Source organism: Danio rerio, chromosome 9 (genome assembly GCF_049306965.1).
Source record: "Danio rerio strain Tuebingen ecotype United States chromosome 9, GRCz12tu, whole genome shotgun sequence".
In the NCBI taxonomy this organism is placed as follows: domain Eukaryota; kingdom Metazoa; phylum Chordata; class Actinopteri; order Cypriniformes; family Danionidae; genus Danio; species Danio rerio.
Genome location: NC_133184.1, coordinates 41,772,992 through 41,786,006, shown reverse-complemented (window position 1 = coordinate 41,786,006; position 13,015 = coordinate 41,772,992). Strand labels below are relative to the sequence as shown.

At 31.4% G+C, this 13,015-nt stretch overlaps 1 protein-coding gene across 26 annotated transcripts in view; it reads left to right on the top strand.

Annotated features, from left to right (window-relative positions):
• Positions 1-13,015, top strand: part of ikzf2 (IKAROS family zinc finger 2) — a 397,532-nt gene that overhangs the window by 291,457 nt on the left and 93,060 nt on the right. For 12 of the 26 annotated variants that reach the window (XM_073911497.1, XM_073911499.1, XM_073911485.1 and 9 more), the window contains 2 exons: positions 1,593-1,696; positions 9,734-9,820. Coding sequence is in view for 7 of the 26 variants with exons in the window: in XM_073911485.1 (XP_073767586.1) it covers positions 9,785-9,820 (36 nt within the window). In the remaining 19 variants the exon portion in view is untranslated. Of the gene's footprint in view, positions 1-1,592; positions 1,697-8,447; positions 9,821-9,940; positions 10,005-13,015 lie in introns of all 26 variants that reach the window. The other 14 variants (XM_073911502.1, XM_073911500.1, XM_073911488.1 and 11 more) reach the window with 7 other exon arrangements.

Here is a 13,015-nt window from a genome sequence, read left to right as displayed (position 1 = left end):
TACAGTTTGATATTACATATTTTAAGCTCAAGAAATACAAAAAATCTACTGTGAAATTTCAAAACTGTTCAAAAAACTTGTTTTTAAATTATGGGAAATAGGGCTTGGTGGCCACATATGTGGACAGCACATTTTAGCTCTTAAGTGGCTATTTAAAATATTTTGAATGCTTTATATTTTGTTACAGACTTACAGTGTCCTCCTGCAACTGATTTGCAGCATATGAAATGTCACAAGCACTATTTTTAACGGTCCAAAATGGGGAAAAAATGTTGTTTTTAATATCTGATAGTCAAATGTAAATGTTCAAAAAATGTAAATATTATATATACATTAAAAAAACAGTCAGGAAAAAGTGTTTTATATAAATTCGGACCCCGAGTCCACATGGACATGATTTTTCTGTAAAAGTACATCATATCAAAACGTGATAATTTGGTTTTATTTTAATTAGGTTCCAATAAGTCCAAACAGCAAAGAGAAATGAAAACAGCATGAAAACAAAAAACAACACCTTGGACCTTAAGAGGTTAACATGCTTTTTTTTTTTACGTTTAAAAAAAAAAAAAAGTAAAATAATGGTTGTTAAATTACAAAAATTTCCTGTAATCTTTTTGAGTTATTTTACTTTGTGTTTCCAAGTTCCAAAATAATGGATTTTTATTTTACAGTGTAAGCATGAACTGTTTAGAGGAATTGTTGGTTTACTTATATTACATGCAGATTTGCAGGGCTGAGTTGAAGATGAATGTCTTTCATCCAGCAAGAAATGTCTGTAAGTTTGTGCTGAGATGCGAGTAGCTATTGCTGGATCAAGTTTGAATAAAATGCAGAGTGTCATCAACATAGCAGTTGCAGGGATAGTTCAACTATTGTTTCTCACCATTAATCCATACTCACTGTTTTGAAATTCCTTTTTTTTTTATTTTTTTGAACACAAAACAAGATATTTTGAAGAATATTGGAAGAAAAAACAGCCACTGGTGTCCATAGTAAGAATACAAAGTTTGATGGATGTCTGTTCTTTTTTTTATTTATTTTTTTTATCTCTGCCATTCTTTAGTATGTCTAGTTTTGTGTTCAACAGAATAAAGAAACACAAACAGGTTTGGAGTCAAAAGTAAGTAAATGATTACAGAATTTTAATATTTCTTCAATTCATGTTTATTTATATAGCACTTTTAAAATGCAGATTGTGTAAGAGCAGCTTAACATAGAAGTTCTAGTAAATTGAAACAGGGTCAGTCCAGTTTACAGAGTTGACATTTGGTTTAGTTCAGTTAATTGTGGCTTAAGTTCCTGAAACACTGAAGAGCAAATCCATTGATGCACAGCTCCACAAGTCACAAACCATGCAAGCCAGTGGCAACAGCGGCGAGAAACAAACTTCACCGATTGTCGGAAGTGTACGGAAAAAAACTCTAGAGAAACCAGGCTCATTGGGCACAACCTACTCTGGATAAATTTTTTGTGCAGAGCTGCAGTCTAGGCGCCAGAGACTGAAGCATGCTGGACATCCATCATGGAGAAGCTGCAGGTGCATAAACTATCCCTTTTAAGGTTTCTTAATGACAGATTTTATTGATGTGTAGTTGGAGAAGAGAAGAGGTCCACACACTGAGCCCTGAGGCACTCCGGTAGCTGTTGCAACATGGACACCTCACCCATCCAAAATATCTAGAAGAACCTGTAAAAGGTAAGTGTGATTCCTTAAGTAGCCTTTATCTTGAGGGTAAACTGGAGCATGTGTTGTTTATCTGTTTCAAAAGTAGTGAAAAGATCCAACAAGATCACTTTACAATTCAAATTTCTTGAACAAGAATACACTTTAATTTTTAATACAAGAATGACTCTCCTTTTTCTCTACTGTTTGGAATCAACTGCAATTTCTGTTAAATAGTCTCTGTTTACAAAATCTTTCTCAAGTTGTTCTCTTTTGTATAGATAGAGATCAAATTGAAAGCTCTTGTGCAGTTTTTTTAGCTACGTCTTTTGGTAGTATTCAATTTTTTTAAGTTTATGTAATACTGTATATTTCATTGTAGAAAAAAAACAAGTCTTATAATGTTGTTATATTGATTTTAAGTTTAACTGTTTTGAAAAAAGTATGTTAGCGTAGACTGACCAGAAATATTTGGAAATTGTTCACAAATTAAATGAAATGGTATTTGTTCCTAAGGAATGTCTAATGATTCATAATTGAGCTCATACTTACTGGCAAAAAAGAAATAAAAATAGCCAAGTAGCTACTGAAAAAAATTTAAAACACAGAAGTTAAATCCATTAACATTTGTTAGCCATTTCGATTCAAACATTTTTTTTTATTAAAATAAATAAATAAATGTTATTTTTAAAAAATAAATACACTGTTAAGAAAGTTGACTCAACTTAAAAAAAATTAAGGCAACACATTTCAAGACATTTTTGAGTTTACTCAACTTAAGTCGAATCAAGTGCAGTAAATGGGTTGAAATTTGAATGAACGCAAATGTTCTTAAGTTTGTTGCCTTAATTTCAAGTTGAGTCAACTTTATTTTTTACAGTGTAGGCCTATATAACCAAATACATATTTTTTTATAAAAATAAATAAATATGTAAATAAATAATAATTAAAAATACATTTAAAGGAAATCCAAGATAGTTTTATATTTTTTAATTATTTTCACATTTACACTGTAAAAAAGTTGACTCAGCTTTAAATTTTAAGCAAACAAATTTCAGGCAGTTTTGTGTTGACTTAAATTTTATCGAGTCAAGTGCAGTAAATGGGTTGAAAGTTGAGTCAACTCAAATGTCCTGTAGGTTGTTGCCTTAAAGTATTAAGTTGAATCAACTTTATTTTTTACAGTGTAGGCCTGTGTAAATATTGTTATAAAAACAAATAAATATGTAAATAAATTAAATGATTAATTAATTTAAGGGAAAAATCATCCAAGATATTTTTATATCTTTAAATTATTTACACATCTGCACTGTAAAAAAGTTGACTAAGCTTAAAATTATAAGGCTACAAACTTCAGGACATTTTTGAGTTTACTCAACTTAAATCGAGTCAAGTGCAATAATTAAGTTGAAAGTTGAGTCAACTCAAAAATGTCCTGAAGTGTGTTACCTTAATTTTAAGTTGTCAACTATTTACAACCTATGTAAATAAATACATATTTATATAAAAAAATAAATTTATATCTAATATAATTAGGGTAAAAAATTATACAATTATAATAAATTATAAATATTAAATTATTTCAAATAAGAAAACAAAAAGCTTTAATTCATCTTGTATTCATCTTGAATACTGTTTTATCTGATATTAACATTAAAATGACCGTTTTATCTTCTTTGGATACCACTATAGCAAGTTCTGTCATCTAGTCTATAAAACAATCACTCAGTTTGAACATAATAAATCTGACTCTAAAACACTGCCATAATGGAGTCCCTATAGCAATGCCAGTGAACGCACAGCGGTAATGATCATCACAGACAGTAGATCACACCAGGTTCAGCTGGGCATCTGGAGATTTAAACGAATTACTGTCAATGTTTTACTGAGCTGACATTTAATTAAAGAAAAGCCGGGGATTCGTAGTTCATTTTCCTCATGTCAGACAAAGTGATTTATGCACTTGGTGTTCACAAGACAGGTAGTGTTTTTGCTTAACACAACACTTGCAGACATTTTCAGCATGACTGTAAAAGGATAATGGAATAGCAAACACGCTGTATCTCTAACAGTTCCTGCTCCCTCTTCGTCTGTGCAAATTCGGAGGTTTTATCAGTGTTATACCAGCACTCACTAACCCGGTGTTTTAAACAGATTGCTCGCTTCTGTAAGTTATGTTTGGTTGCACATCATGTCGTGTTATCAGTAAACAGCAAACAGAAACTGGCTTGCTCTGGAGATTACTCATTCTGCAGGTGCGTATACCAAATAATGTGATTACAAAACCAACTCTTAAGATGCCATGCGACCACCAGAGGGCATCCCATCATTACTGTCATGAGGTTTTATCACAGTCAAATTAATTTCAGGCTTCATAGGCATTGCAAAAGGTACACTTTTGGAGGCTAAACCGCTACAATGAAATGAAAAAGGTGTAGGGACAATATTTATTCAAAATTGTTTGTTAATTATTGAAGGAATCACAAGATGACAAGTACTACATTGAATTAAACAGAATAAAATTGTGTCTGAACATGTTATGTAAATGCAAATGTGTATATATAATTTTTGTGTTTTGATGTGCATATCAAATCAACTCGCACTTTGATTTATTTTATTTATTTTTTTATTTATTTTTACTTGTACCATGGTTTACTCTTATGTGGTATATATCTAAACAGTGTTGTTACAAGTTACTTTTGAAAGTAATGCATACCAATATTGAGTTACTCCCAAAAAAAATAACTAGTTGTGTACTTTTTAAAAAGTAATGCATTAAGTTACTGTTTAGTAACTTTTGTTTTACTTTATATTACCTCTACTTTTTTTTTTTAATAGAGGAGTTTTGCAATTAACAATGCACTGTATAACCTTCATTTACCTTAAAAAAAAAAAAAAAAATAAATAAATACAAAAAGCCGCATACAGGTTATTGAAAGTTTAAAGCAATGCTTTTGCTACTTTTGTACTATTTGTCTTTAAAAAAAAAAAAAATCACTGAAACAAACTCCTTTTCTTCAATGCACTCAAAATAATGAACACATTCTCTCATTGACTGCATGATTAAATGTGACTACTTTAGTTTTATTAATCAATTCATTAATTCATTTTCTTTTCGGCTTAGTCAGTATATTAATCTGGGGTCGCCACAGTAGAACGAACCACCTTAATTTTAATTCAGCAATTTATTTTTTTAAAGCTAATTAAGCTAAAAAGCAACTTGTATTACATTTTTTTAAAAAAGTTATTCAAATATTAGTACTTATTTTTTTTAAGTAATGCTTTACTTGTTACCTAGAAATGTAATTTTATGTAATGCGTTACCCCCAACACTGTATCTAAGCACATATCAATTTTAAAAGCACTATTGTATGTTGCTACATTAATTACAATGTATTTTTTATTAGTTGAATATGCACCTTTTAAGTGCCAATATCATGACATATTAATTTATTTTTTATTTATTTATTTATTTTTTTTAGTACAAGAAATGTGTTCCTTTATAATGGAATCTGATTTATTTCAAGTGTTCCAGTTTTTTTTTCACTCCCTATTTATGTTTTACTGGTTTTGATGGTCAAATTAAATAATTAAATTCTGGATTTTAAAAGTTTGTCTAATCAATTTAAATCATAAATCTTTTAGACTACAATTTAAAATGGCTATCAATCTTTTTTATATTTTTACAAACTGAAATGAAAATTCCAAAATGCCCTGTTATTTCTGTGAAAATGTGTGCAAGAAATAGTATTATTATTATTATTATTATTATTTTTATTATTATTATTATTATTATTATTATTATTATTATTATTATTACTACTACTACTATACAATAGTATAGTATACTATACAGTACTACAATATAGACACTGTGGCTTATATAACCAATAACATTTTACATTTAGATGTCATCTAAATGTATTAGAAGAATATTAGATGAATCAATATTTAGCAAATAGATTCACCAGCTGCAATAATCCACAGTTTATCAATAATATAATAGTGGTAATATATAGTCTAATCAAGCCAAAAACAACACCATTAAACATAAACGTTTAAGCATTTAACCCCATTTCATGTGCTTTACTCATCTGATGTATGCAGTAGCTTATGTTTTTCCATAAGGGGAAGTGAGACATGTTCATGTCCAAAAAACAATGTAAGTGTCACCCGTGCTTGGATATGAGTGAATTAAATGACACAATAGCTATAAATGTCACATAAAACGGTATTCAAACTCAGTGGAAACATGCAAAATTAAATAAAACACGTAACAAGCACCTGAGGTGTTCATTGTCATAGAGGTTTATGCTGTTAGCTCACGCTACTTGTAATGCGTTACCCCCAACACTGTATCTAAGCATACTGTAAATATTTTGACAGCACTATTGTATGTTGCTACAGCAATTACAATATATTAGTTGAATATGCATTTTTCAAGTGCCAATATCATGACACATTAATGTCATAATCAGTCATTGAGCAAGAAATAATGAAATTTGATTTATTTCAAATATTACAGTTTTTTTTCCCTCCCCATTAATGGTCAAAATAAATAATGAAATTCTAGATATTTCAAAGTTTGTCTAATGAATTGAAATCATAAATCTTTTAGGCTAAAATGTTAATCATTTTTTACAAAGTAAAAGACCAAACTTTCCTGTTATTTCTGTTAAAATGTGTGGAAGTATTATTATTATTATTATTTTTAAATTATTATTATTATTATTATTATTATTATGGAAGCACCAATATAGTGCCTTATATAACTAATAACTTTTTACATTTGGATGTTGAAAATCAATATATAGCTAATACTGTGAATCCACCAGCTGCAATAATCTATTTTTAGTAAATGACGATAGTCTAATAAAGCCGAAAACAACAGCATTCAAAATAAACATTAAAGCAAATAAACTACAGTGTATCTGTGTTCCATGTGTGATTTTTATGTTTTGTGTGTGTTTCACATGTGATGTGAAGCTCATGTTTTTTTTTCTTCTTTTTTGTTTTTTTCTGTAAGGGCAAGTGACTTTTAGAGCAGGCATGAAGTTTATGTTTCCATCTCCGAAAAACAATGTGTCACTCGTTCTTGAATATATGTACATTAAATGGCACAATAGCTTTATATGTCACAAAAAATGGTATTCAGACTCTAATTGGAAACATGCTAAATTGAATAAAACACATTCCAAGCACCTGAGGTGATCATTGCCATTGTAGTTTATGCTGTTGTTCCAGCTATGATGTTGCATACTACAAATAGAAGCTCTTTCTAAAATGGAAACTCAGGTTATGACTTCAACTCCTCCTAAAATTTAATATATATATATATATTTTATTGCATGTTGCAGTATTGTCTGATGTGTTGTTTGATTTGTCCATTCAGCCAAAGTATGTGACATTTTGAACTATACAGCTAATTTTATTTTCATCACTGGATTCTGCATCTCTGATAACGTTTCTGCATCTTAATTGGTACTAGCCACCTTTGCTTAAACAGCTTTTTATATAGTACTTTTTTTCAAAGCAGCTTTAAATGAATAAACAGGAAATACTAATTGATTCCCATTCATAACAATACTATTGTGTACAGTACAGACAACAGTCATTATACAGCTCAAATCAGCTCATGCGAGTGTGAAAAGATGGTACAGAGGTTTTGAGTCACGGCTATTGATAATGTTTTGGTGTTTAGATCAGTGAGATGTTGTGTTGGTCTGTTGGATGTATAGTTTTTAGACATTTCTCAGTGACAGTCTTCCCCTTTTTGGCTCATGCTCAATTTCCTCTGACTTCCTGGAAAAATGTAAAGGTCAGAATTGCTGAAGTCATGAGTGATTCTGTGAGTGAAGGGGTTTGTGTGGTAGCATGTTTGGGTAACTTTTCACGTACAGTAGCTGAATGTTGGTTGTTTTTTTATTGAAACTAATTTTTTATATTAGGATCACATCTATTTTACATTGAAATAAAATTGATAATTAGTTTATGTCCACCAGACAAATCATTATCAGATGTCTGGTAGATTTTGTTGAAGGAAGGCTTTGTAACCGCTGAACCCCCCTTGAGTTCCTTTTACGTGACATTTATACCAGTTGTGGTTATTTACCATTACTACCATTTCCATTCACCTCGAGCGAAAAAAAAAAAAAAAAACATCCAAAATGATGACAGAAGTTTAGATGATATACTTGAAGGACGCTGTTTTAAACATCTGACCTTCTAGGCTGATTAATCTATTGATGGAAAGGAAAGTGTAGGGAATGAGATCTGAATTGGAGCTTTTGCTAAATGGTTTTGACATTTAAGACAATTTGCTTGAGCAAGTTGAAAGTAAAAGGAAGACTTTTCTTGCCTTTGAAACTTTCCAAAAAGGTTTGCAACTAAACAGCTTGACAGCGGTGTTCAAAGGAAACATTATCACTGAGTTGTTCTTGCGCTTTTCATTATTTTGTTTCCAATTTGCACACTATAAAGGGATGTTTCAGCCAAAAATGACAATGTGACAGTTCTATATTCATTTACTCACCTTCATGTCCTTCCAAGCCTGTGTGACTTGAATTGGTTTGTGGAAATACAAATAAGATGTTCAGAAAAATGTCTTAGCTGTTTTTTTTCCCATATAATGATGATAAAGTTGGGAGCACAGCTCTTGACCTTCGAAATTGCATACAAAAATCATTGTTTTATGAAGCAGACATAACTTGATTAATTAATAAGTGTTGTACACATATCTCATTTAATAATAATAATAATTATAATAATAATTCCTTTTATATAGAAATATCCTCATCCACTAGTGCAGTGACCACCTGGATGACGAAACAGCAGCCATATTGCGACAGACTACACACACCAGCTGATTGGTGTGGAGGAGACGAGGAGTGATGAAGCCACTAATGATATGTGGATGGTTAGAAGGCCATGATAGACAGAGGCCATCATGAGCAAATTTGGGATTTTTTACGACCACAGAGGGTAACTTCTTTGAGCAGTAAATAGTTCCAATCAATATACCGGGGCATTAGGACCCACTTAGACCGCAGGTTGAGCACCCCCTGCTTGTTTCACTAAAATCACTTCTGGCAGCAACTTAGCATTCCCATTTGGTCTCCCATCCAGGTACTGACCGGGCGCATCTCTGCTTACCTTCAGTGGGCAACCATGTGAGAGTTGCAGAGAGCTAGCTGCCGGCAATATTTAGTATATATGTTTCTGGCAATGTGTGCAATCCAGGTATTGTATAGAATGCCTGATGATTTAGGCAAAGTAGGAAACATCAGCTTTTTGTAAAGATTTTGCATACATTTCTTAGACAATCTATACAATTCCTAGGCATTAAACGGAATAGAATGACAAGTATCATTTAGGCAAAGTGTGAAAAGAGCACAATAAAATATGTAATGATCAGTAAAGGCTTTTAAAGTAGAAGGAATACAAAATAAAGCATACAGTATGATGTTGAAAAACAATAAAAGCAGAACGAAGATTGAAGTATTTATTACAGGAGGTAAGACTGGAATGGCGCTTAGAATTGTACTTTATTTTCATTCAAGAACACTTCACTTTGGCACTTTGGTCTTGCACATTCATATTTCATGAATTAGTGAAAATCCTCAGCCGGATAATATACACTATATTGTCATAATATTGTTTGTGATGTGGTGGTGGAACCTTGTACTGGCAATACACCATCTTACATTAATGTTCAACACTCCCGCATGACAACTCAGCATTCTATAGAAGACAATGTATAAAGTAGCAACCATTTTATACTTTGTTGTTTGATTTTAGGCATTCTATAGATACAATAGGCATTCTATAGAATGTAGGATTTCACACATTGCTGGTACATTCAATAAAATATTTGGTCACACTTTATTTTGATGGAATTTAAGTTACATTGCAACTAATTCCCATTCGATTATAAGTAGACTGTTAGGTTGGGGTTAGGGTTAGTCTAAGTTAACATGTACTTGTAAATGTTCTTATAGTCAGTTAAATGTCTGTTAAAAGAGCAGTATCAACTAATTTTCACAATCTATTTCCTTTTTTTCTTTTTGCGAGAGAGCGTATTTACCCTGAGCTGCACCTTAAACCAGTGTTGGTGGTGGCTAGATGGTGCAGCGGCTGAGCTCTTCTCCACATCCAGAGGTGAGTTTCCCAAACAACGACATAACTCACGGCTGTACTATTATAGTACAATTTATTGTTTGGGAAAAGAACAATGTAGTGATGAGTGTTTCCCCAAAACCCATAGTTTCTCTGTCGCAGGTCCATCATTTGAACCACGTTACTTATAATATAAAACGGCCATAATGATGCTTCAAATTGGGTGGTAAGAACTTAAGAGCAGAACATCATAGTTTCTTTGAGCAAATTATGTTGTTTTACAAGCACACGCATTTTAAAAAAAATCCAATATTAGTTTTGGTAAAAACATGCACTCGTTTTCCATATTAATTTAAATATATGTAAATGGCACATTTAGGGCTTATGTTTCATTTACAAATTTTACTGAGAATATTCTATTAAACTTAAAATAACTTACAAAAAGCTAAAACGTATTCTAATATCATATACAAATCATAAAAAAATAAATATATAATGCGGGCGATTTATTAAGAAATGAAATTTAATATTTATTATTTATTAGGAAATATTTTATAATAGTTTTTTTAGGGGTTTTTCACATTTATTTGGAAAGAACAGTAGAGACTGCAGACAGGAAAGTATTGGGAGCAGAGAGAGGGGATGGGTCAACAATGGAACTCAGGTTGCCGTGAACACCATGGTGCTATATGTCGGCACACTTAACCACTAGACTATTGGCTATTAGGAATTTTTTTTACACCAAAATACACCATAAAGACATGACTTTAATGCTTTTTTAAAATCGTTCCAAAATTTTTAAACAGACCTAAGCCAAAGGAAAATGAGTGAGTGAAAGAATAAATAAATGAAGTTGTCAACTTAACAGTTCCAAGTTACTCACATTTTAAAGTTGTCAACTTCTCACTTTTGTTTTGTGGTTTACTCATTTTATTAAGTAACTTAATGCTTTTTACAGTGGAAATCAAATTTTTTATATAAAAAAATAATTGAATACATAAATGCATACATTAAAGAAAAAACTATATATAAGTATATTTTAAGTATTTTAGTGACTCTTAAAGCATTTGCAAAATGTCCTTCCATTACTAAAAAGCATGCATAGTATTACATTTATATCTATTTTCCAGTTTAAAATTGAGCTGAATGCATTCTGATGTAGTCATTATTCATCGAAATTAACAACAATATATGTCATTATTCAGTTTCATTTGTATAGTGAAGAGCAGCTGCTTCTGTGTTACACTGCAGAAAAACTGACTTGAGGATGATGAATAAATGAAAGGAAAAAAGGGGCGTTGAACTTGTTCAAGTCTAAGTATTGTCAACATTCTTATAACTTTTCTCAATTTATATCAGTTTCTTAAAATGAAAAAAAAAAGATAATGGATGAAAGGAAGGCACAGCAAAATACCTAAAACTGACAAGAATTTTACTGAAAGGTAAAAGGTTAATGAGTGCTTGTGTTGTTGAAAACACTGCAGCAGCTTATATCTGTGCAAAAGTAAAAGGTCAGAGCTGTATTCACACAGAGGCTTTATTCATCCTAATAAGCATTCAAGTGCAGCTACTCTGTACAGCACACGCTTTAATGCTGCTAAGGATGAAACAAAGCCAAACATTAATTGTTGGAGAACCTGCACACTTCGTACACACACACACACACACACACAAACACACACACACACACACACACACACACACACACAAATAGTGGCTGAAACTTTAAGGAGTGTTGGCAGAACTGTTGTTTAGCTACTGATAAATCATTGTGAAATATAGCAATCAAACGCGCAAAAGTGAAATATTGTGTTGGAGTGCAAGCCAAGTAAAAGGAAGGTCGTTTTCTTCCAATATAATTTTGGCAACCGGTGCTTTTTAGTCATCATCAATCTTTAAGATTCTCACAATTTTCAAAACCTTTCTCAGAAGGTTTTTTTTCTGTACTACTGTAAAGAATTATGACATTTTATATTTGTGTGGTGTCTGCATAAAATTTGTCAAAAGAAAATAACGTTTATGCAAATAAAATGTCAGATTTGGGGGAAGTAATGTTCCATCATCATTCGTTGTAACTTTTATCTAATTCTGGTCTGCACTCATAAAACAAACATAAGAGTGAACAATGTTACATTTTAACCCCTTATCATGTTCCAAGTTTCTGAAAAATGTAAATGTATATATATATATATATATATATATATATATAATATATATAATTTTTTTTATTTCTTTTTTTTTGGACCAATGGATATCAGGTCAGAACAGTTGGACTTCCCAAACTTTATATCAACATGAAATACAAAAAACATTCAAGACTGTTGTAAGATTGTAACTTTTTTTACTTTAGTTGTATAGATTGCACATTGTTTATAACTTTAAACATTATCTTCATCTTCCTCATCACTCCACAAGATGTCCATATCTGAGATATTTCTTATCTGCTATATGTTCAAGAACTTCAAGATCTGTATATTCTGCATATGAAATTGTTTCAGCGATGAATTAGTACATTGATGTAGTTAGCATTACTGGCTTTAATTTCAGTAGCAGATTTTGAACCCATTGCATATTCAAATGGACAGACATATTTGGAAAAAATCATGATCTAAAACTTTAATTTAATTAAGAGCTTTAATTAGTAAGTGCAATCCCTCTTTTTGTTTACAATCTATGAAATATTGGCAAACAAATCAATAAATATGAACAAAAACATTGTAAATATAACTTGAAGTGAAGTGATGCCATTCTGCTTTACAGTGTAGTGGATTGTTTTCAAAATACCACATGCCGAGCCTGATGACAAAATTGTCCATTATCATGGACTGCAGGCTTTAAAGAGCCCCTATTTTGCATTATAAATGGTCATTTTTTTTTTTTTTTAGTTTTGGGGGTCTCCAACACCATGCTGAAAAAACACTTTCGTTGTCTGATAATATGCATTTATTTTTACTTAAATATCTCAATGACTCCCATATGATTCGTTCAGTGAGGCTAATCCATCATTTGTGTGAGGCTAACTGCACTGATTGGCCCGATTACCCAGTCTGTTGTGATTTATCAACTGCGTTCAGCACGAGATGGAGAGAAACGCCCAAGAAGTACTCAGAGCACAGATTATATGTGTAAGATCTACAACCCCAAGTAATAACAATGATATACATTCAGTATTAATCCACACAGTGGCAAAAGTTGAACTATTTTGAAAATTGACAGCGCAGTTGGTTTGTAGGAACA